The following is a 24192-nucleotide window of genomic DNA, read 5'->3' on the forward strand; positions in this document are numbered from 1 at the left end:
TGGCATTATAACAAGAGATAGAGAGATTGGAGCATCGCTGTAAAATGATAGTATTATTTTGGCCATCCCGAACTACTGAAATTACATTATGTTTATATTTCTCAGTTCACATAGAAAAAGTCTCATAGATTACTAAAAATTTTCTTCTTTTCAATTCAATTTACTTCTTAATATCATGGCTTTAAAGTATATTTTCCATTACATCATTATTGTTATTAATAAAGGTATCAAAATATATTTAACGAAACCCGAATTTAACAAAAAAATGGCAGATTAAAACGTAAACGAGCAATTTATCTAAAGAAGTTGGATTTGACTTGATTTGGGGAGGTAGGTTTAAATTAAACAAGTAATAGTAATGATTTTATATGTAATTATATTGTTTTATTCACAACTACTGTATAGATCGAATATTTTAAATACATTCAGTATATTTGGGCACTTTGTTCTTGAACAGCTGTCCGGAGTCGTTCCTGCCGTAGCCCTCCACATACTGGAAATCTGGGTGATTGAAGATTACCTGCAAAAAATATTATTATTAAAAACTAATATTCTACAAGAGTTTGTAATAATTATTACAAACATTTTTAACTTCGCCGTTTCGTAAATTCTAATCGTTTGTAAAAAATACATTGGTAGGAAAAGCATATCATTCAATACAAGATTTTATAGATGATAAAAAAGCGCGTTAATACCTGTTGACTTCCAAGCAGGATATATTAATTTAAATAATTGTATTTAACTAACATAACTTTGTATATTTTAAATGACAAAAAAGAGTAACTACTGAGTTTCTTGCCGGTTCTTCTCGGTAGAATCTACTCTTCAAACCGGTGGTAGCTTCACTTAATTGTAAAATGACGATTCAAAAGTGCTTGTAAAAGCCTACTTGAATAAAGTTTATTTTGAATTGATTTGATTAAAATCCTTGTTTTATGTTGAGCAATCTTGAAGTATTTGATTCCTAAAATCATTTATAAAAATGCTTGTTACTGTATTAATTTAAGACTAATCGTTAGCTACTATTTCATCATTGATCAGGAATGTTGACATGTGTAATCTTTTCTTGGAAAACGTTCGTTTTACTCTGTAGGACTTTGTGAAGTCTGTCTGGGTTTGTACGAACCAGTGATTACGTATTCATCAAACAATAGCACTACTAAGTGTTGCTGTATTCCAGTTAGAAGGGCGAATTAGGCAGTGTAACTACATTTACAAGGAAGTTATGCCATAGTTCTGTGTCGGTGGCAAATGGGCGGCGAAAAGATTGATTAATTTTTACGCGCCAGTGTTTATGGTTACCACATACCATACATACATACATATATATTTATACATATATATTGTTATAGCTCACAAGATGGTGCCAGAGGATATAAACTTCTCACCCTAACCTATTTACAATTACAAAAAACAAATTGTACAATTATAGTTTCAGAGGTGTATAGATGTACAGCTGTCATACAATATTATTCAACGTTCAAGCCATACCCAATAAATTTTTCATCACCTATCTCTTACACAAAGTTAAAATATTATTAACTTGGTGGTAGGGCTTTGTGGTAGCCTCTGGGTAGGTACCAAATAACAGTACTCAGTATTGTTGTGTTCCGGTTTGAAGGGTGAGTGAGCCAGTGTAACTACAGGCACAAGGGACATAACATCTTAGTTCCCAGGGTTGGTGGCGCATTGACGATGTAAGGAATAGTTAATATTTCTTACAGCGTCTTCGTCTATGGGTGATGGTGACCACTTATCATCAGGTGGCCCATATGCTCGTCCGCCAACATATACCATGAAAAAAGAGGATTATTTAGATTTCGACCTTGTCTCTCTCATATCCGTCTTCAGCGCCGGTGATCAGCTCGGGCACGTCGTAGCGCGGTATGTTGAAGAGGTTCATGAGGTAGTTCTTGTTGTTGGTGTAGATCATCCTCTTGTCGGCCCAGTCCACCTCGCGCGGCAGGCGCCAGTCCTTCATCTTGGGCTCCTCGCGCTCCGTGTACTGGTCGAAGTTGAGACGCTCGATATCTTCAACGACCTGAAAGTTTTAATGAAATGCTTAATCCATACAAATAAATAAAATCGGTGTGTCTGTTTGTAATATTAAAATAACCGCTTTCTGCTACATGCATTTGTCTTTATATACGGTACACATTTGGTATGTGTACCGTATATAAAGACAAATGCACACACATTTTTAGAATTTTTGTCTGTCTGTCTGTCTGTTCCGGGTAATCTCTGGAACGGTTGGGCCGATTTGAACAGGACTTTCATTGGCGGGTAGGTAATGTATTAAGGCGTAACTAAGGCTACTTTTTATAAGCAAATAATACAAAGTTTTGGAAATATAAGCGCAACTTAAGTTGAGCTCTTTCTGATATGGTTGTCGATATGAATTGGGGGTCAGCTTATACTGGTACTTGATGTTGCGTTGCGTTTTGCAAATTTCCCACGCCACGCGGACGTCGTCGTCTGTTTGTAATTTTCTACTACGTGGACATGAATGTATATACGGTACACATGCCAAAACGTATAATTGTAGAAGTTTGTAATGAGATGTCGTAAGCAAACAGATTCTGTAGTATGTTTAGTATCAGTATTGTACCCGTGCGAAGCCGGGGCGGGTCGCTAGTGCTTTATATAAATGGCCCAGTGGTTAGAACGCGTGCATCTTAACCCATGAATGCGAGTTCAAACCCAGGCAAGCACCGCTGATTCATGTGTTTGATTTGTCTTTATAATTCATCTCGTGCTCAGCGGCGAAGGAAAACATCGTGAGGGAACCTGCATGTGACGAATTTCATAGAAATTCTGCCACATGCGTGTTCCACCAACCCGCATTGGAACAGCGTGGTGGAATGAATATGTTCCAAACCTTCTCCTCAAAGGGAGAGGAGGCCTTTAGCCCAGCAGTGGGAATTTACAGGCTGTTGTTGTTGTTGTTGTTTATATAAATAGGAAAAATACGACACACCTTAGATGTAGCATCGGCAAAATTCGTAAAACCGATCACATCCGAATTAAGCACGCTCTCCCAATTCATCAATATTTATTTCTCACATTAATATGATCTTTACACAAACGTAATAACTTGTAGTATCATATGACCTAATATATTCAATTTGACGCGTCGATTTACATGCACTTGCTTTCTCTGACGTGTTAATCTATAGCGACGAATAGCGTCGTATGGCGCGATAGGGAGCTATTTCTATTGGTTGTGTAAACCGGCAGTAATGGGTTTCATTGAATTTGCCGACGCTACATCTAAGTTGTGTCGTACTATACTATTGTAATTGGTTCTATATGGTTTAACTATGGCTCACGTGATACTTTACACATTAGTTGAAGTTAGATAATTCAGGATTATCATTCATAGATGTAGTTTGTACAAAAATGAAATGTACTAATTCATTTACATCATAACTAATATTATAAATACAAATATAAGTGTCTGTTGCTTATTTTAACTAAATCTATTTTGATTAACTTTGGCATGGAGCAAAGTTGAATGCCAATTAAAGACGTAGGCTACATTTCTCCACACAACACCTGACGACCGAACCATTAAATGTGAGAAAGTTGACGACAATTATTATTCATATTAATTACTACATCAGCATCATCACCATCATCATAGGCCTCTCCAAATGCCACTATGTTCTTTCTTCATCTAAATTACTACAAAAAACAGAATTTATACACGGATAATAGTTAATAGTCCTTGTTGAGTACTTACCACTTCTACGTCACCACCACCACTCCAGTCGTACACAAGCAGCTCGGCATGAGTCGCAATATCACGGAGATACTTGTTCTTGTACTGATGTTCCAACTCAGTCAGGAATGGCTTAGTCAATGCCTTGCCTTCTATCTCATGCTTGAGGTTACGTTTCTTGATAGATTCTTGTACCTTTTGGGGTGAAATTTTGTAATTACTTATATTTATTTGTAAAGTCTAATATTCTTAATGGATAGTGGTGGATTTACCAATAGGCTAAGTAGGCAGATTTAGACGGGCGGCAAATTTAAGCCATTTTCTTATCTTACAAAAATAACTTATAATAATAATATGTATACACATTACGTCCATTATCCGTATACTCGTCACTATATAGCATCACACAAATCATAAAGTTGCAATTTCAGAATAAATGTAATTGATATGTGAACTAAACTAACAGTAACTAGTCAGGGGCTGCAAAAATTTAACAGCCTACTAGTGGCAAATTTGTAAATGCGCCACTGATAATGGATGATTAAATAGTACAATGTAATCACTAGAAAATAATTAACGGCAAAATTGAATTTTCAGGATATAAGGCTTACTGATGTAACTTAAAACTGTTTGCCAAAGTACCATTTTGTTGCTTTAGCTTTTCTACCTTTCCTCTGTTTATATGTTAATCTACAGTAAAATAACTCTGTTTGTCTGTCTGTCGCTGTCACGACTAAACCACTGAACTGAATTTGATGATATTTAGTATGAAGCAAACTTAAACTCCAACATGGAACATAGGCTACATTTTTTAGGCCTAACACATGACAACCAAATATGAAATGTTTTAATAGAATGTCTCATTTGTCTAATCTTTGGTAATTATATAAAAAATAATCTTGTGTTATACCTTATCCACGGCCATGTCAAGGTAGATGACTAAATGTGGTCTCATCAAGTCCTCGATAGTATTAGCTCTCAGTTCATAGTACACAGACTTGATACCCTTGCTGACATACTTCTGAGCAAACATAGCTTCTAGGAAAATGAAATCAGAGTACGGAGATCTTTCTAGAACAACACCTTGGCCAGTGTTCAGCAGATGAGTGAGAGCATCGATGTATTGACTGTATCTCGCGATATACATCATGATTTGGTAGTTGCCAGCGAGACGGTGATTCGGTGACATGTTGAAATTTACATGGTCGAAAGTTCTCGTATCTTCTGGAATGTCCTTGTCGAAGATACGAAGGTCGATACCATTTGGCCGGACATAGTGAATGTCCATATTTGCCTCGGGAAAATGTTTCATACCGAGATCCTCAGCGAGGCTAGCAGCGAACTGCGTCTTGCCCACGGCCACGGGACCTTCGACTACCAAAACTTTTGAATTCTCATCGAATCTATGTGTGGTTCGGTCAACGAGGCTACGTAACCATCCGTAACATTTATTTTCGTAGTCAAACGGAGGGGGCTTTGGTGGACGGGGCCCCAGAGATTCCCGCATGGTTTTACCCATGATGGTCCTGTTCTGGACAAGTGTACATCCTGCGATCTTCCCACCTTGGGGGCTAAACTTTACCAAAGTGGTTCTGATTATAGTCGCCATATTTCTTGGCTAGAAAAAGAAAGAAATATTAACTAACGATTAAATTTGATTAATATTGAAATGGTTTCAATTAGTTTCTTACCTTTAATCAATACATAATAACAAAAAATAATTTCAGAGATGTGACATAACACCTCTGTGAAATTTTTGACATTCGCAAGACACAAATTACGTTCCATTCAACAGTTAATTCTGAATTCTTAATAATTACTTTGAAATAAAATAATTAATGAAATTAATTTAAAAAAACTTAGTCATTATCTTAGTCTAATAATACTAAATATTTGCCTATTGTACATAAAAAATATGATAAAGACAATGGTTTTTAACTTCAGTATGATGCATTGACATTATTTCACTTTTAACATTTTGACGTTTGATACTTTCCTTTACTCTGTGGTCGTTTTATTAAACCATGTGAGAATTATTTAATAACAAAAAGAAACACATTTTGCAACATTAATACTTATAAGTGACTAGTTTATATAAACACATAAAAATGGAAACCGAAAATATTAACGTCGATGAGTTTCTGCCAGCGAAAAATCCCATCAAATTAAGTAATATTAAAAAAGGGGTTGTAACGGAATCTGGCGAGGGTATGGATGTGGAAGAGCAAAATGTAATTAAAAAAAAAACTAAAAAATTTAAATTGAAAAAGGTTAAGAAAAACGCTGAACCTAATGAAAGTAAAATTAAGATGAGAAAAGTTGCAGTACCAGCTCACAGGTAACCTCTAAATAATGATATTTATAGTTTTTTTTTTCGTAACTTTAATTGAAGTTCTAAATATTGCTTAAGATCAATATTGCTTAGATATCGATAACTTTATGTATAGATTTAAAACAATAATATTTATTGTATACACATATATTTATTTCATTTAGTATGCATCACTTTAACTATTCTTAATATTTTAATAGATATACGCCTCTACGAGAAAACTGGTTGAAAATCTTCACACCAATTGTGGAACATTTGTTACTTCAAGTCCGTTTCAACACCAAATCACGTAATGTCGAAATCAGAGTGGGTCCCGAGACAAAAGATGACGCAAATTTACAGAAAGCTGCTGATTTTGTTAAGGTAACTAAATGAAAAAAAAAGTATTGAAATTATTAGATTTAGTATATATATATCTCTAGATTATCACACTAGAAACTAACAAACAAGCAAACTTTATTATCTTAGTGTACTTTAATTTCTTTTCTTATTAATTTAAAAGTTAAAAATCAATCCACCATCATCAACCACAGCCGAGCTAGTACTAGTACTTTGCTAGTGTACATTTACTTAGTGGTCCAATGATGGCAACTGTTTCAGACATAAATAATAATTATAGTTTATTTGGTAAAATAGAAGCCATTATAGAAGTTAGTTATACAGCTAAAAACTAACTGAATATAGTTATAACAATATTTCGAAGTGATAAGTTGGATAGGGATGTATGGATGAAGACATACTGCATTGATCCCAAGTAAATTAGGATAAGGGCAGGAGGACAATGATAAAAATAAAGTTAACTACATATTTCTGTCTTAACTGTCTCCTTTAAAAACTTTTTTAAACATGAATTTGTTATTTCAGGCTTTCCTTTACGGTTTTGATGTTGAAGATGCATTGGCCCTTCTGAGATTAGATGACCTCTTTGTAGAATCCTTTGAAATAAAAGACGTCAAAACATTACAAGGTGACCATTTGGGCAGAGCTATCGGAAGATTGGCAGGAAAAGCAGGACGTACAAAGTTCACAATAGAAAACGTAACTAAGACGAGAATAGTGTTGGCAGACTCAAAAATACACATTTTAGGTAGTTACCAAAATATAGCACTGGCGAGACGTGCTATATGTAATTTGATTATGGGATCACCACCCTCTAAAGTATATGGTAACCTGAGGAATGTTGCTAAAAGAGTCGCTGAAAGATTTTGAATGTAAATAAAAGTTTATTTATGAATTAAATATTGTTTAATTTATAATTGTAAAATTTTATACGTAGGTTTGCCCAATTTTCAAACTATTAATCAAAGTAAATTAAAGTGGCTTTTACAATAAGTGACTCCATTTCTGAAGTTGCTTACAATATTAGATTAAATTTTTAGCCATACATAACATATATACTATATTTAATTAAATAGTATGTCTAAGAAAAACATAGTGAAAGAGAAAATAACAAGATGTCAGATAATAAAAAGTATTGGTATAGCAGACATTCTTGCTCTCAATGTGTGTTTTCGCTGAATAATGTAACCCTTTGTAAATGAAATAAAATATATATTGCTTAAATTCTTAGCTCGAGTTTTAGTCGGAAATCTTTTATGATTTCTATTAATAAATACGCCAGTAGAATGTATAGTATTTATCAGTGTTGGGCAAATTTTAATTGCAATTAAAATTAAAGATTAACAATTAATTAATTGTTAATTGTTACTACTACAGTTAACAATTAATCAATTGTAATTGTGGAAAATCACAACTAACAATTATTTAATTGTTAACTGTATTAGTAACAATTAACAATTAATTAATTTTTAATTGTTTTGTTAATTTTAATTAAAAATAACAATTAAAAATACTGCTGTAAAATATAAAGACTTGAGCGAAAACGACGACTTGAAATGTTTTTGTTTTATACCTAAGCTGAAGAAATATTTATCAATGCAACTTTATATTATATAATATAAAAATAAACACTTTTTTTTTGTGGAAAGAGACATTTAGAAAAAATAAGCTTAAAACTTAGAGTCTTTGACCACATTTTTATTCGTCTGAAGTCTAATACTTATAGCTTAATTTTCCTAAAAATTTACTAATTACATTTTGATGTATAAAGTTAATTGTTAGTTTTAATTGTTTTATAAAACAACTAAAAAAGTTAATTGCAATTATTTTAATTGTAAGTTGCAATTGACATACGTTAATCAAATTAATTTAATTGCAAGGTGCAATTAAAAGTGTAATTGCGATTAATTTAATTGTAATTAATTTAATTGCAATTACTTTTTTAGTCAATTAATAAAATAATTAACAATTGCTTGATTAATGCCCAACACTGGTATTTATTTATTGTTGGTTTTATTTTTATAAACTATTATTGCCCTGAACAAATCGAATTTTACAATATTTTTTTAAATGTTCCATGCGCGACTCTTTTGTTTTTTAATAATCCGTTTGCGCGGGAAAACATCATGTATTATTTTACACAGCCTTACCAATGACGTTCTAAAGTCGATTACACTTTCACGAAAACGGATATACTAAGAAAATATGTGTTTATTAAATATATAATTATAATATAAATGTATTAGCATAAAGAAGTATTTCTAACACTATATTTGCCTATTCGAACCAAAAGAGCTGAAAACTAAAGAACATTTGAAACGATCCGATTGATTATATAATCTATGATATTCATTATGGAATCGAAACAAAATGGCGTTATGACGATGAAGCTGTCATCGAAACTAAGACATTCAAGGTGGTTTTAAGATGACCTTAGATGTAAATTTAAAGTTGATATGAGTAGTTTTAACCTATACATATAATAAAACTGGAGTGTCTGTTTGTAAAATTAAAGTAGCACTATTTACTCAATGCAAATGTATGTATACTGATTTTGACGGGACTTTCACTTAGGCTACAATAATATATTTTTTTGTCAAATTCAAACGCGTACAAGGTCGCGGGCACAGGTAGTAAATAATACAGCAGAGCTATTAGCAAATCGCCTTTAATATATAATTAAAACTAAGCTTTGTTTAAATAAAGTTTTACTGCGATTGGGTATAAATAAATATTTATATAGTCTGTATTCGACACAGAGTAACCACAAACTTTGAAAAATAAATAAAATGTAAACAAGTAAATACAATAGTTTTTATTATACCATTATAAATTACATGGATATAGTAAAATTATAACAGGATTTTGTATTTAAAATGTCGGGGCACCCTCGAAAGGACAAGCCTCGCGTCGTAGCTGAGGGAGGCGAAGGTCCAGGGCTCCGCTGCGCTCCACTCGGCGCAGTACACGGAGTCCTCATGCTGTTCATAAGACTGGAGGACGCCATCCTCTAGGCTGAAAAAAATTTGCAATATATAAAAATATTATAAATGTGAAAGTAAAACTGTGAGCCGAGATGGCCCAGTGGTTAGAACGCGTGCATCTTAACTGATGATTGCGGGTTCAAACCCAGGCAAGCACCGCTATATACATATGTGCTTAAATGTGTTTATAATTCATCTCGTGCTCGGTGATGAAGGAAAACATCGTGAGGAAACCTGAATGTGACAAATTTCATCGAAATTTTATTCATTGGAACAGCGTGGTGGAATATATTCCAAACCCTCTCCTTAATGGAAGAGGAGGCCTTCAGCAGTGGGAAATTTACAGGCTGTTACATTTATTTTTACTTTACGCTTTTAGTATATTTCCAAAAATCTAATATATAATCTATAGTCAAAGTCAATGTCAAAAACCTTTATTCAAAATAGAAGTGTTTACACTTTCTTATTGACTGTCGATAATCTACCACCGGTTCTTTACCACCGGTTATAATAATACCGGATGGTTACATCAGTATAATAGTTACGTACACCTGGCTGAGGCGTCGGCCCTCGTCGTCGGCAGCGCAGACCCCGGCGGCGGCCGTCAGCAGCGCACGCGCGTCCGAGCTGCCCGACAGCAGCAGCTGTTCGTGGTACGTGTTGTAGCGCACCGTCCAGACCCTGACCACCATCATACATCACCACCATACAAGAATAGGGAAGCATCTTGAGTCGAGATGCCCCAGTGGTTAGAACGCGTGCATCTTAACCGATGATTGCGGCTCCAAACCCAGGCGAGCACCGCTGAATCATGTGCTTAACTTGTCTTTATAATTCATCTCGTGCTCAGCAGTGAAGGAAAACATCGCGAGGGAACCTGCATGTGACAAATTTCATAGAAATTCTGCCACATGTGCATTCCACCAACCCGCATTGGAACAGCGTGGTGGAATATGTTGCAAACCTTCTCCTCAAAGGGAGAGGAGGCCTTTAGCCCGGCAGTGGGAATTTACAGGCTGTTGTTGTTGTTGTGAAAAGCATCTTGGTGGGCTTGGTCAGAGTCAAAGGTCTGGAGGCCCCCGGGCCACAAAGCAGTGGGGGCCCTAGACAAACAGAAGCGTGAACAACCTAATAATTATATTATCATGAATTCATTACTTTTTCATTTCAATCACTAATCTATGATTTATTGTATCGTTAACTTTTAAAATATTAAATAATAACAATATTATAATTTGACTGTATCTCGGTATTTGTTAACTTGCTGAAAAATATGGCCCACACTAATGTGGAGGCCTCAGGGCAGTTGCCCCGATTACCCTCCCCTAAATACGGCCCTGGGCTTGGTGCAAGCTCGTCTGGTGTACCCATGTACCACCTTTTTATCTCACTCCAAAATGCGTCACGCATCTCCTAATTGGAAGTGGGGGGTATGTGGGACTCACCGTTACACCGGATTACACACTAGCGATACCCCTTTTGCACGGGATCGCTTTCGCATGTTACAGTGACGCCCTGAGGATAGGTACCACCTACCACTTATAATAAATAATTAGTAATATTATTTTCCTATTTATAGGGTGAGTAAGCCAGTGTGTAGGGACGTATGTACGTCACATTTTATTATAAATTATATTGTGAACTTGTAACTTCAGTCAGTCGTCTTTAGACGCTTGAACTAATAACGCAATAATAGCCTGCGATATAAAATATGTATTTTTATAATCAGTCGTCAACGAAATAAAACCCTGAGGTACGTCGTTTGTTTTATTACTAGGACTTCTGACTCAATAAATGTGGATACGAAATATATTATATATCATATATATAAACATTCACAAAAACTAGAAACATAATATTTTTGTTTCCAAGGTTGGAATGGCTCATACTTGAGTATTTGGCCAGTGGTACTGGTACATGTTGGCATATTCGGCCACCAGCCTACCTAAACTATATACAAACACGAGCCTTACCAATGAGAGTGATCGGTTCTGCTGAAAATGGGCTCCTTCCCATTCCGGTAATCCCAAATGTTCAAAGCGGCGTCGTCTCCCGCACTAGCTAGATGGAATTGTCTGAAAATAATATACAAATATATATATATATATATATATATATATATATATATATATATATATATATATATATTATATATATATATATATAATATATATATATATATATATAACAAGGCATTTGACGACTTGTTATATATATATATATATATATAACAAGGCATTTGACGACCTCCATGCTCGAGTGGTGTGTACCGGTCCCGGGTTCGATTCCCAGCCGAGTTGATGTAGATTACCATTAGTTTTCTATGTTGTCTTGGGTCTGGGTGTTTGTAGTATCGTCGTTACACCTGATTTTCCATAACACAAATGCTTTAGCTATTTACATTGGGATCAGAGTAATGTATGTGATGTTGTCTCATATTTATTTCAGATTTCGATATACTTGTTATCAGACATAATAATATTCAAAATATCAATCTTATCCTAATTAAACTTTTTGATGCTTCGACATGACATGACATGACATGACATTATTTAAAAACCCAAATTAAATGATAAATAATCGGAGCGTAAAAAACACTAACCGTTCACTGCACCAACTCACCCTAAATTAAATTTGCATTGAAATAAAACTAGTTATAACGGATTTGAATCGCGTTTATTAATTATTTTTAACATCCCGACGTTTCGAGCACTTTACAGCGTTCGTGGTCACGGGTAGACTTTAAGACAACATTAAATTTGCATACAGATTTAAAAAACTATCCCAGCAGCTAATCCCAGCTGTGGGAAGTTTACAGACTGTTTCTGTACTGTCCTATTGGTAGACAAAAATGACTTATATATAAATATATAAATAACTAATAGTTCGTTACCTGTTAGGATTGAAATCGATGTCTCTGGCCAATTGTCTATGCGCGTTGTCTATGTTCCAAGAGGACTTCACGCAGTCTGTTCTGGTATCGAAGCATTTTATATGCGTGTCTTGTAATACTGTGAACTATTAAACGATTTAAAAAAATAAATAAAAATAAATATTAATTTATTTATTTTAATAATTATATAATTAATCAATTAGATCAGCATTAGGCAACGCGCGATATCTTCCTTGCGGCCCGTGAATGTTTTGTAAAAAAGTTGACAAATATATTAAACATACAAAAAACCTCAAATGCAACCGCAGACATCACACTAAAATTTGTGTAAAGTCAGTTTCCTATTTAGGTCGTTTGTAGTATTCATTTCTTTATTTTCTATGCTCAAACATATAAACATAATGTAAGTATTATAAGTACGAATTAAATTCTGTATCTTTTAACAATTTTCAATAGTGTTTTTCGTTTTATCTATGGAATATGACTAATAAACACTGATTATGCGTAGGTATGTTGGGCTTCTAAGGTTAATATCATGACTGCGGCCCGCCTATATTTTATTTTGCCACCTTGTGGCCCTTCCGTACCAAAAGGTTGCCGACCGCTGGATTAGATCATTACGTAGTATAAAACAAAATCGCTGACGTCTGTCCCTATGTATGTTAAATCTTTAAAATCACGCAACGGATTTTGATGCGGTTTTTTTCAATAGATAGAGTGATTCGAGAGGAAGGTTTTTGTATCAAATACATAGTAAAGAAACACTGATTATTTTATAAGATTCTAATGTCGTAAATAAACATAGCCGATGGTTTAGAACGCGTGCATCTTAACCGATGATTGCGGGTTCAAACCCAGGTAAGCACCGCTGAATATTCACGTGCTTAATTTGTGTTTATAATTCATATCGTGCTCGGCGGTGAAGGAAAACATCATGAGATATCCTGCATTTGTCTTATTTCACAGAAATTCTGCCACATGTGTATTCTACCAACCTGCATTGGAGCAGCATGGTGGAATGTGTTCCAAACACTCTCTTCAATGGGAGTGAAGGCCATAGCCCAACAGTGGGAATTTATAAGCTGTTGTTATTGAAATGAATATATTCTATAGTATTTTATGTATATGATACCAACCTGACAATGTCCCTGTGGACTCCACTTCCCCCCTGTAAACTTCAGCCTGGCCCTCCCCTCCGGTGCCACGCTCGTCACCTGGGCTCCGGTGTCCACGTCCCGGATGCTCACGTAGTTTTCCAGGACGATGCCAACGCGGTTCTCGTCGGACGGATGCCATTCAGCGCAACGTATCTCCTCCTCTGGTTTCTGTTGATGATTTTTTATCATTGGCAATGTTAATGGCAGTGTTGCCTACTCAAAAAAAAAATTAAACCGACTTCAAAGTTAATAAAAACAGCTAGTAAACTGAAAATAAAAAATATATATCATGTTTAAAAACCTAAATAATATGTTATTTTAAGGTAAGAATAACATAATATAAGAGTTAGTATCCCTCCATTCTAAAGACGGTTTGGAGATAATTAAACAATTCCACAGTTTTTATTCATTGTCTATCCTATCTAAACTACTTCAAAATTAATAGAAACAGAGAGTAAACTAAAAATAAAAAAAAAATTCTATAAAACTACTACACCGATTTTAATGAAACTTACACTATTCCCTATTTACACTGAAAACTGTACGTAGGGAATAGTACTGTAAATGTGCAGGGAATAGTGTAACTTAGATTAAAAATTATCATCTCAATATGACTTTTAGTGTTTGAGAAATTCCTGGACAAAACTTGCAAACATACACTTACGAAAACAAGCACAAGTGCTTGGAAGCAATAACACAGTATGGGAATAAACAATTTTACAAGAGTAAAATACTTTTTGTGTTTGGTACATGTATCTAATTACGAATCTAATAAAATGTTTGTCATTCACCTTTAGAGATACTTACCTCTGGTGTAATCGTTTTCAAGATTTCCATATCCTCAGCATTCCTGCCTTGTATTGCATTGAGGTCGTCCAAATCTTTTGGTATTACCTGAAATTCATATGAAAAAATATCACTTTATATCACAAAATAAATTTTTTATACAGGGTTATTGGTAATTCGACGTAAATCTGTTAGGAAGTGATAAGGCTATTGCTATTTGTAATAATTTTACGCACAATCCAAAAGTGAACCATTTCTGAGTTATCACGTTTTTTAGCTTTTTTTCAAAATTTTTTTTTTGCAAATTGTCACCCCTATGACCTCCTAACGGATGTATGTCGAATTACCAAAGATATACAGGATATCAATACAAGCGACCCACCTCTGCTTCGCACAGATTCCAATGCTGATACTAAATATACTACAGAATGTCTAACTAACTCTTTTTAAGGTGTTTTGTTACTCCATGACAGATGCGTTTTTGTTATACCAAGTTTTTTACTGACTCCGGTCGAACGGGATACAGTATATGAGTCACCAACTACAGCTGTGATTATAAAAAGCAGGATTATATATAAATATTATAAATTACCTCTGTGGTTGGAAGTTTGAAAATGGAAACTCCCATTGTGCACTGACAGGTATCAGGGTCGTAGGCATTGTGTGTCGTCATCAAGATGGCTGCATCATGCGGGGAACAGCGAAGATGCCATATTTCACCAATATCATGTTTAAAAACCTAAAAAATAAATTAACCAAGATGGCCGTGAGATCAACAGCCTATAATTATCTCAATACTGGATTAGGTGTCCTTTGCTATAAAGACAGACCCCTGTTTCCAATAGGGTCCCACAATCAATGGGGGCCCCCCAAAGATCTAAATATTTTCAAAACAAAGATTCTGACTTTTCCAATACATTCAGAATCTACAAAGATGGTAATAAATCAGTAACTTCGTATTATAACAAAACATTATTAATTCACAATTTGAAGATCAAAGAAACTTTCTTTGTCTATTCTAACAAAAGTGTTCTGTTAAAGTCATGGGGGCCCCATTCTTAAAATGCTCAAGGCCTCCAACATAATAAAGAAGGCCCTATTTAAAGACAGTTTGGAGATGGTTAAACAATTCCACAGGTTTTATTAATTGTCTTTCCTTACTATCTATCGATCTAAGATACAAATGTCTTATCTACCAATCTCTCTTCCTAGGAATATGATATTAGAATATGAAAGTAGAGTTCATTATTTAATTAATATTTATCTGAAACTCTTTGTGTGGAAATACATAAGCATACAAGTTATTTGACATGGTAGGCCCTCTATCATGCATAAAATAATAAGGTATAAAAATATATAGGTATAAAAAGTAGCCTATGTCTATCCTTGGGTTCGAGCTTTGTTTAATATCAAATTACTTTAAGTTCTGTGGTTTAGAATATTATTTATTTCTTTATAATGTAACTGTATACATATCATTATAAGACATTATCCCAATTCAATATAATAGCATGTAAAACAATAAATAACAAAGAAAGTTAAAAGGATAATAGACAGTATTAGTTTCCCATCTATAATATGAACAAGACTTACTTTTGTATGCAATGCCCCTGTATCTTCCTCCAGTTCCACGACATGTACTTGATTAGCTTCAGGTTTCAAGCTTTGGGTACCGATCAGGAATCTAATAGCATCACTTTCTCCATATTGCGGGGACAGCGCTCTGGTCTATAAATCAAATCATATTTCCCTTATAGTGCTTACAAAACATACAAGCACAAAAAAAGAAAGAATGAAGAGTTCTTTACTTGAAAATAAAATATAATGTACCAGTAAAAGATTATAATGAGACTAAATCCATTGTCAATTATTTCGAAGACTTTCTGCTTGCTATCTTGTGTTAAATAATTCCGGGTGAGAAAGCATGAATGCGCGAACGAAATATGTTTAATAAAAACATATTTCTTTACCAATAATCGCCCGCGGCTTCGTTCGCATTTTACGGTGATGGTTGTCATGTTTTAGGCAAAAAGACGTCATGTCCTTTCTGGGAATTCAAGTTTGGTTCATACCAAATTTCATCAGATTCGGTCCAGCGGTTTGGTCATGAAAGAGCGACAAACAGACAGAGTTACTTTCATATTTAATAATATAGATTATAAAGAAATAATTATAACTGGAACCATGGCGCCTACAAGGTAGGTTTACTGTCCTAGATTATATTGAAATTAAAGTTATTATTATACGATTAACAATACCTGATGTTCAAGTCCATATATTATTGAATTCCCTTCTTCCATTATCTAAGATCTTTTAATGCGATTTATGCATACAACCTCTTCCTTTTCATTTATTACAAATGTATAGTAAATAAGTATCTTTTTTAATGCTTCAGATACTATTGGTATTAGTAAATAAAAGCAAGATAAACATTTAAAAACAACTTTCCAATGTTTTATTAGGAGATCGCTATTCGCTGTCACTGCTAAATCGAATTGATAAGATTGTCAATTTGACATACAAGTCGCAAGTAATCTGTTACGTTGACTATTGAGTTGACAACTTGCGTTTAAAAATTAAAAAAAAGATTGATAATAGTTTTATCAACAAGCGAGGTAGGGCACAAAAGAAGTTCACAAAATAATACTGTACACAAAAATGGCTAATGTGACCTCAATCATGACCAACATTCCTTGTTACCATTGTCCGTACAATATTTGTAGCTAATAAATATCTAATTAAATTACATAATTATTCAGTATGCTAATACAAATTATAATTCATTTATTTACATTAAGGCTTTAAATATATATTATCTTAAGAAATAGCAGCAGCATTTACCCGTTAAATCGCAATTTCGATCCTCCTGACAAAAAATAAACTAGCCTTCTTTTCACCAGTGGTATAAGGCGAAGATATTTGGTAACGTTCGGATTAAAAATAAAAAGCGAATTAAAATAGTATACATTTTACTTAAGATATGCCTGTTCGTTACAATTTGATATAATTTTACCAGCGGGCCATCCCGGTTTCGCACGGGTGGAAAGAAGTTTTTTTAAATGTTTTTTAGCTTTTTCTGACATGTTTAACAATTGACATTCTATTTCAACTTATTTACAGAATAACCATAATAAATCATTAACCTAAGCCTTTCTTATCCCTCTCTCTGTCTATTAGTAAAAACCGCATGAAAATCAATTAAAAAAAATTATTAAGGAACGCTTGTGTGCGAAAGGTACCAAAGGCACCTTGGGAATGAAACGATCGCCACCTGGCTATTTCATTTAATTTAAATTGTTTATACAATACATGAGACAAAAAAAAACCCGCTGAGTTTCTTTCGCCGGTTCTTCTCAGGTCAGGGTATTTTCTTTTCCGAACCGGTTTTCAATTGACCATCAATAAGAAAGTGTAATACTTCTATATTGAATAAAGTAATTTGAGTTTGAGTTTGAATGATTTTGATGACACGTCCTAGGTGTCACTTTAGAGAAGGAAAATTGTCCTTTTTGTGTTGTATTGCTGTCGCAAAGTGTGAAACAACTTGTGTGGTAGGAAATAGTGTGGAGAGCCGTAGGTTACAGCACGTGTCATATGCCCCAAGGTCTCGTATTCGTGTAAAACATTTTTATAAGCGGGATCGCGTTGCTTAGCCTGATTCTTCAACACTTTGGGTGATGCTTTCATCGGTATCTTATCAATTAACCGACCCTCGTCACCGCGCGTTGTACCAGAGAATAGGTCTTCGCATGCACGTTCAGCATCAATGCGCGTATCCTGATGTGGAAGCAGCTCTTCAACTTTTCAGAATAGGCTATTTGACTGGTTCTTTAAATCCGTTTTATATTATTTAGTAGGGGTTAAGGTACCCAGTAAAAGTTGTCTTTTTTAAATTCTACTACATATTTACTGAAAAAATCTTTCGGGTCGGTGACGTCATTTGTCTGTATCGTAATCTGTGGCACATATAATCCACACACAGTAGGTAAACGAGGATAACGAGCAAGTGACGTCATCATAAACTCGACCAATAAGGAGCGTTTTGTGTCTAGACATTGTAGATTTTTTTAATATAACGTCTATGAGGGTTAGTTTTTTTATTCGTTCCTGGAAGGCATATGACTACTCCACCTGATGGTAAGTGGAAGTGGAGTCAAAACGCGAAGACCTCGTCGTCTTGAGTCTACAGTCAGTAAGAATGAGCTGTACAAGTCACCCTCGCCATACCGGCCCGCAAGATTCTTCACGCTTCTTTTGAAGGCAGGTTAGAAAAGGAGGGGAACACGTGTGCTGGTAGAGTTCCATTTGTTGGTGGTGGTTGTTGGTGGTGAAATTTCTTCGTGCGCGATGGGATCGAAGTCACATTTGATTTGAAAGAAACTCCTTACTTTACAAACTTTAATGTTTCGAAAATCTACCGTTAAGATCATTTCTAAAATACGAATCTTACTATATTTCATTTTAATTTTTCTATATTTTAAACTTTTTTTTCGGTATTTTTTTGGTTAGATTTTTATATTTCGATATCGGATTTTAATGAATATAAAATACAATTATTATTCCATTCGTAAGAATAAATAAGCGAAATAACACATCGTAAACGTTAAATATAGTTTTGAGTGTTTTTCTAATTTCATAACGATACCGTGCTATCGATTTTTTCAAGTGGGTTTTCCCTTAAGTGCATTTGATTGGAAGGCGGCAATTATTCGATAATAATCTCGACTACAGCTGCACTTAACGTGCTTAAAGAAAATTGCTTACCGATTTACACGCAAAACGTGTGTGTGTTATTCTTGTTATAATTCTGACTATATTGCACGGTTTTCGAACCGAGATGGCCCAGTGGTTAGAACGTTCATCTTAACCGATGATCGCGGGTTCAAACCCCAGGCAAGCACCTATGAATATTCATGTTTCATTTGTGTTTATAATTCTGCTCATGCTCGGCGGTGAAAGAAAACATTTGTGAGGAATCCTGCTTGTGTCTAATTTCTGCCAACCCGCATTGTAACAGCGTGGTGGAAGATGTTCCAAAACTTCTCCTCGAAGGGAGAGGAGGCTTTAACTCAGAAGTGGGAAATTTATAGGCTGTTTTTTTTGTTGCTTGGTTTTGGATAGGTAGCACTACTTTTCGGTAGAGCAGAACTAAACTCAGTACATTATGATATTCTAGCCTTATTTATTATTACATTTGTGTTGTATTGAGGCAGCAAAACGGAATACATGGGCTTAATTTGTATTTATAATTCATCTCGTGGTTGGCGGTATACAAAACGCGGCAAATTTTATTCCTTTCGTCTGAAGTGGTCTTTAGATTGAACATAACTAAAGATGTCTTGTAAACATAATGCTGTATTAAGTACATAACATCCTTGAAGTCATAGTTATATATAAATCAATTTAAATTGCTTGTTCAAGCGAATAAATATGTGTTGTATTTACATTCTAGCTTTAAAGCGCTTTAAATTATAAATAATTAAATATGTACCATATGACGTATTATAGCCGTTCATTTATTTGTCAAATCGTGCAATCATAATTTGAGTAACATACACAGACTTACACATCGATTACAATGAACAATTATAATTATCATTATCATTACATATTGTAATTGTTGTCTGTCTCTATGTATGCTTAGATCTTTAGAATTGGGCAACGGATTTTGATGCGGTTTTTTTAATAGATAGAGTGATTCAATTCAACGCATTACGCACTTCCTCCACGTGATGGAAAGTAGGGGGGAGGGGGGGGGGTTACTCCCTGAACGGCGAGTACGCCCAAGCACACCGGGTTTACCCACTAAAAAACCAGCGGTACCCTCTCCGTCTTTCGGCGGACGCCACGGGATCGCTTACGCATGCTACCGTGACGCTCTGACGGTCGGCCCGCCTATACGGGCCTCCAACAGCTAGGGGGGATTCCCAGGGTACTGGGACCCCCCCTGGTCCCTACGGCGCCTATTGAGGCGGAGGGAGAAGGTGCGCGTAGCGCCTTTTCCTTCTCACCGGTCGTCTTCTGCGGAGCGAGTCAGCGGCGGCATTCCTTTCCCGCTCCCGCTCCGCGGCTTCCTTCTGCGACATGACACTTTCGCAGAAGGTGCGCATCTCCGACCAGCACACCTCGCTACCGAGCATGGCGTTGATAACGCTCGGCAGCGAGAGGTCTCCGCCCATAGTCGCCGCAAGGATGTGCCTCTGGGGCCCCCACGCAGCACACTCGTACAGGGTGTGGTACGCCGTATCCACTGGCGCACCACACTCGTGGCAGGAGGGTGACTCCTCCCGCCGCGCTATCCCGTGCAGGTACTTACCGAAGCATCCGTGCCCGGTAAGTACCTGCGTTATTCTGTACGACAGTGTGCCGTGCTTCCTCTTGACCCAGCGACTCAAGTGGGGACGAATCGTGGACGTGGGAGACCCCAGATCCTCCTGCCATCGGGCGATCAGGGCTTGCTGGGCTAGAGCCCTGATCCGCCCGATCTCCGCCGAGCAATATGTAGTATCCTTGTGTAGCCGGGGCGGGTCGCTTCTTTGTAAACGTATTTATTTAGTATATTCGTAAACGTTAAATATAGTCTTAAGTGAGGAGTAAGCTTTTCCAAACGAATCCTAGTCCTGTCCTTTCCGACATTATTAGTTATAATCATCAAAATCAAAATATACTTTATTCAAGTAGAGTTTTACAAACACTTTTAAATATTCGTTTAACAAGTGAAGCTACCAAATCTTCGGAAAGTAAATTCGTTTGAGGAGGACCCGCAAGAAATTTAGTAATTATTAAAGTTATTGATTTCGGGATATTTACCATGTTTTTTTTTATTCGGTGGGGCTCGACATTTCGACATTATATACGAATGTCTTGTTCACGAGACTGATAATAATAACTTTTTTAATAAAAATAACCATGTTATTTTAAAATCTTAATTCAGTAATTGTTCATTATCTTATAAAATTACGAAACGTTACCATAGTTTTAATTTTAGTATATACTAACCTTACCCTCGATTTCGTGCGCAATTGAATTTATGAAAAAAGTGTTTGGTCAGTCCGCAGATTTTAGTATAACTTATTATTTTTGTATTAGACAGCTTTTGTGTTATTAAGTCGTTAGAAGGCTCCCCACGTGACGATCGGTTGGACATGGCAACGTGACTTTTTATTAGCCATAACAGACAGATAAAAATTCTAAAATATGTTATTTTTGTATATATACCATGTATACATATGCATTTAGTAAAAGACGGTTTCTTTTTTATGGTATAGATTGGCGGACGAGCATATGGGCCACCTGATGGTATATGGTCACCATCACCCATAGACAATGAAGCAGTAACAAATATTAACTATTCCTTACATCGTCAATGTGCCACCAACCTTTTGGACTAAGATGTTATGTCCCGTGTGCCTGTAGTTACACTGGCTCACTCACCCTTTAAACCGGAACACAACAATACTGAGTACTGTTATTTAGCGGTAGAATAACAGATGAGTGGGTGGTACTTACCCAGACGGACTTGCACGAAGCCTTACCACCAAGTAATTTTAATATTAAAAATAGACACACCAATATTATTCCAATTTACAAATTAATTTCATTTTATTCTACTGACGGTACTCAAACGGCTACACAGATCAAAGTAATTATTCGCATGTCAACCATACAAACGTAACTAATCAAACACATAATAGATTCTTTGAACTAAACCGGATATACGAGAGATATAGACCGGAATACATAGATAGAGTCGTGAGAACATCCTGGAAAAATATGATTATATTTAGCAATCATTCGCGACGCACTGGCGCCAACCGATGTTTTAGTCAGAGAACTTTTACGGAGCGAAGTAAAAAGTTATTACTTTTAATTAGTTAGAGTCGAGATTGTCCAGGGGTTAGAACGCGTGCATATTAACCGATAATTGCGGGTTCAAACCCAGGCAAGCACCGCTGATTCATGTGCTTAATTTGTCTTTATAATTCATCTCGTGCTCAGCGGTGAAGGAAAACATCGTGAGGAAACTTGCATGTGACAAATTTCATAGAAATTCTGCCACATGTGTATTCCAACAACCGCATTGGAACAGCGTGGTGGAATATGTTCCAAACTCCTCAAAGGGAGAGGAGGCCTTTAGTCCAGCAGTGAGAATTTACAGGCTGTTGTTGTTTAATTACCATTGTTGGATAGAGACCATTGGGTAACTTTTGTAGTGGTTTTGTCATCCGAGAGCTTATATGGCCTAGTAATTAGAACTTAACTTAAGACGTCAATTGTGTTGGTCACACCAGCTCTGTTATCTTTCAAACCAGAAACAATACTAAGTAATGCTTTTTGACAGTATATCTTATCAGTGATACCTATCTATCCAGAGGTAGGTTTTGCACAAAACCAATGAATATATGGTAAAATAAGTAAATGAAAGTAACGGTCTGTAAATTTCCTACTGCTGGGATAAGGCCTCCTCTATTCTAATGCGGATTGGTAGTGGAATGCACATGTGGCAGAATTTCGATGAAGTTAGAGACATGCAGGTTTCCTCACGATGTTTTTCCTCTCCGCCGAGCACGAGATGAATTATAAACACATATTAAGCTATATACATAGTGGTGCTTACCTGGGTTCGAACCTGCAATCATCGGTTAAGATGCACGCGTACTAACCAGTGGGCCATCTCAGCTCTCGAATATATGGATGGAGTGTAAAATACATAAATATATATAGTATAATAGTAGTGTAGGATGTTCTCAGGCACGGTGGAGTGACGATTTACGCAAGACGGCAGGCAGGAGCTTGATGCGAGTAGCCGGAGAAAGACCACAGTGGCGTGGCTATGACCAGCAGTGGACAAAAACGGGCTGATGATGATGATGATAGTGACAGCCTTTGACATTCCCACTGGACTAAGGCCTGTTCTCTGTATGAGAAGGTTAGAAGCATAATCCACCACGCTGCTTCACATGTAGTAGAACTTCATTACAGGCACATGCGGGTTTCCTCACGATGTTTTCCTGTATCGAGCTCGAGATAAATTATAAACAGATTAAGCATATGAAAATTCAGCTGTGCTTGCCTGGGTCTGAGCTCGCAATCATCGGTTAAGATACACGTGGTTTAACCACTGGGCCATCTCAGTAAATATGTATATTACTTAGACTAAATTTCACCTGGTTAATTCAGGCAAAGAAATTTCTTAAATTATTTTTTACAGACAGACGAGGCCATTTACATTAATTATAAATGTGAAAGAAACTCTACCTTCATTCGCACCTAACCCGCTGAACCGAATTTGATGAAATTTGGTATAAAGCAAACTTAAAGTGCAAGAAAAGTCATAAGGCTACTAATAACAAATATATATGACGGCGCCACTGTATTTTAAGAGCGTCAAGACACGTCAAAAGCGATAATTTTTCAGAGCATATGTCTAAATCTAATTTGGGTCATTACTCCCCTCTCAATAGAATTATGAGAGCCTATAACTCAATAAGCGGAGACAAAGATTATATTTTCTGTAATATAAAAAAATTTAAAAATAAAATATTAATTGTAAATACTCAAAATTGTTTAGTTTAGTTGTTTACTTATGTTATCTTTATTTTAAATTATTGTTGTTATGTAAATAGTCTTTAATTAGCTTTTTTTACCTTCTGTTTGTTGTCGCTTAACTTTAATTTTGTGCATGCTGTTATCACCTATAAGTAAGATACCACTAGTCTTATTTTTTATTCATGTATTTGGATTTTTTTAGTGTGTATTTTTTGGTGATCTAATAAATAAATTAATAAATAAATAATAACATCGGATAGCAACCTTTTTTAAATTATGGCGGTTTTGACGTCTCTTCGCTCTGACGCGACTTCAGTCTCTTTTGTAAGAAACGCCAAACGGAAAACAATCCATTTGCATCTCGCGGAAACAAAACGTGCCTGGTGGAGCGTCATTACTTGAGTTGACTGTATTACTGATTTCGTTGTAAT

The 24192-nt window shown here is 35.6% G+C and overlaps 3 protein-coding genes across 3 annotated transcripts; 1 reads left to right on the forward strand and 2 right to left on the reverse strand.

Annotated features, from left to right (window-relative positions):
- Positions 1–367: 367 nt before the first annotated feature.
- LOC124540035 (NADH dehydrogenase [ubiquinone] 1 alpha subcomplex subunit 10, mitochondrial) lies at positions 368–5537 on the reverse strand. Its single transcript, XM_047117435.1, has 5 exons — positions 5413–5537; positions 4632–5339; positions 3743–3916; positions 1826–2041; positions 368–520 (listed from the first exon to the last, which is right to left on the reverse strand). Exons 2-5 carry the CDS (start codon positions 5328–5330, stop codon positions 416–418), a joined length of 1194 nt encoding a protein of 397 aa, XP_046973391.1. The 5' UTR covers positions 5331–5339; positions 5413–5537; the 3' UTR covers positions 368–415.
- Positions 5538–5706: 169 nt separating this feature from the next.
- On the forward strand, positions 5707–7292 carry LOC124540036 (RNA-binding protein pno1). The gene is made up of 3 exons (XM_047117436.1): positions 5707–6059; positions 6254–6416; positions 6918–7292. The coding sequence occupies exons 1-3, from the start codon at positions 5830–5832 to the stop codon at positions 7260–7262; spliced, it is 738 nt and encodes a 245-aa protein (XP_046973392.1). The 5' UTR covers positions 5707–5829; the 3' UTR covers positions 7263–7292.
- A 1801-nt stretch (positions 7293–9093) lies between these two features.
- LOC124540034 (EARP and GARP complex-interacting protein 1) lies at positions 9094–16720 on the reverse strand. Its single transcript, XM_047117434.1, has 9 exons — positions 16471–16720; positions 15806–15940; positions 14805–14951; positions 14234–14320; positions 13406–13594; positions 12270–12394; positions 11350–11451; positions 9926–10057; positions 9094–9407 (listed from the first exon to the last, which is right to left on the reverse strand). The coding sequence occupies exons 1-9, from the start codon at positions 16510–16512 to the stop codon at positions 9245–9247; spliced, it is 1122 nt and encodes a 373-aa protein (XP_046973390.1). The 5' UTR covers positions 16513–16720; the 3' UTR covers positions 9094–9244.
- Positions 16721–24192: the final 7472 nt, after the last annotated feature.

Source organism: Vanessa cardui, chromosome 24 (assembly GCF_905220365.1).
Source record: "Vanessa cardui chromosome 24, ilVanCard2.1, whole genome shotgun sequence".
NCBI lineage: Eukaryota > Metazoa > Arthropoda > Insecta > Lepidoptera > Nymphalidae > Vanessa > Vanessa cardui.

Coding starts and splice junctions, on each gene's coding strand:
- LOC124540035 (XM_047117435.1), bottom strand. CDS start 5,330: ATGGCGACTATAATCAGAACCACTTTGGTAAAGTTTAGCCCCCAAGGT. Junction 2,042..3,742: donor GTGGTGGTGACGTAGAAGTG/GTAAGTACTCAA, acceptor TAAAACTTTCAG/GTCGTTGAAGATATCGAGCG. Junction 521..1,825: donor ACGGATATGAGAGAGACAAG/GTCGAAATCTAA, acceptor TATTTTTTGCAG/GTAATCTTCAATCACCCAGA.
- LOC124540036 (XM_047117436.1), top strand. CDS start 5,830: ATGGAAACCGAAAATATTAACGTCGATGAGTTTCTGCCAGCGAAAAAT. Junction 6,060..6,253: donor GTTGCAGTACCAGCTCACAG/GTAACCTCTAAA, acceptor ATATTTTAATAG/ATATACGCCTCTACGAGAAA. Junction 6,417..6,917: donor AAGCTGCTGATTTTGTTAAG/GTAACTAAATGA, acceptor TTGTTATTTCAG/GCTTTCCTTTACGGTTTTGA.
- LOC124540034 (XM_047117434.1), bottom strand. CDS start 16,512: ATGGAAGAAGGGAATTCAATAATATATGGACTTGAACATCAG. Junction 15,941..16,470: donor TATATGGACTTGAACATCAG/GTATTGTTAATC, acceptor TTTGATTTATAG/ACCAGAGCGCTGTCCCCGCA. Junction 12,395..13,405: donor GTCCACAGGGACATTGTCAG/GTTGGTATCATA, acceptor ATCGTTTAATAG/TTCACAGTATTACAAGACAC.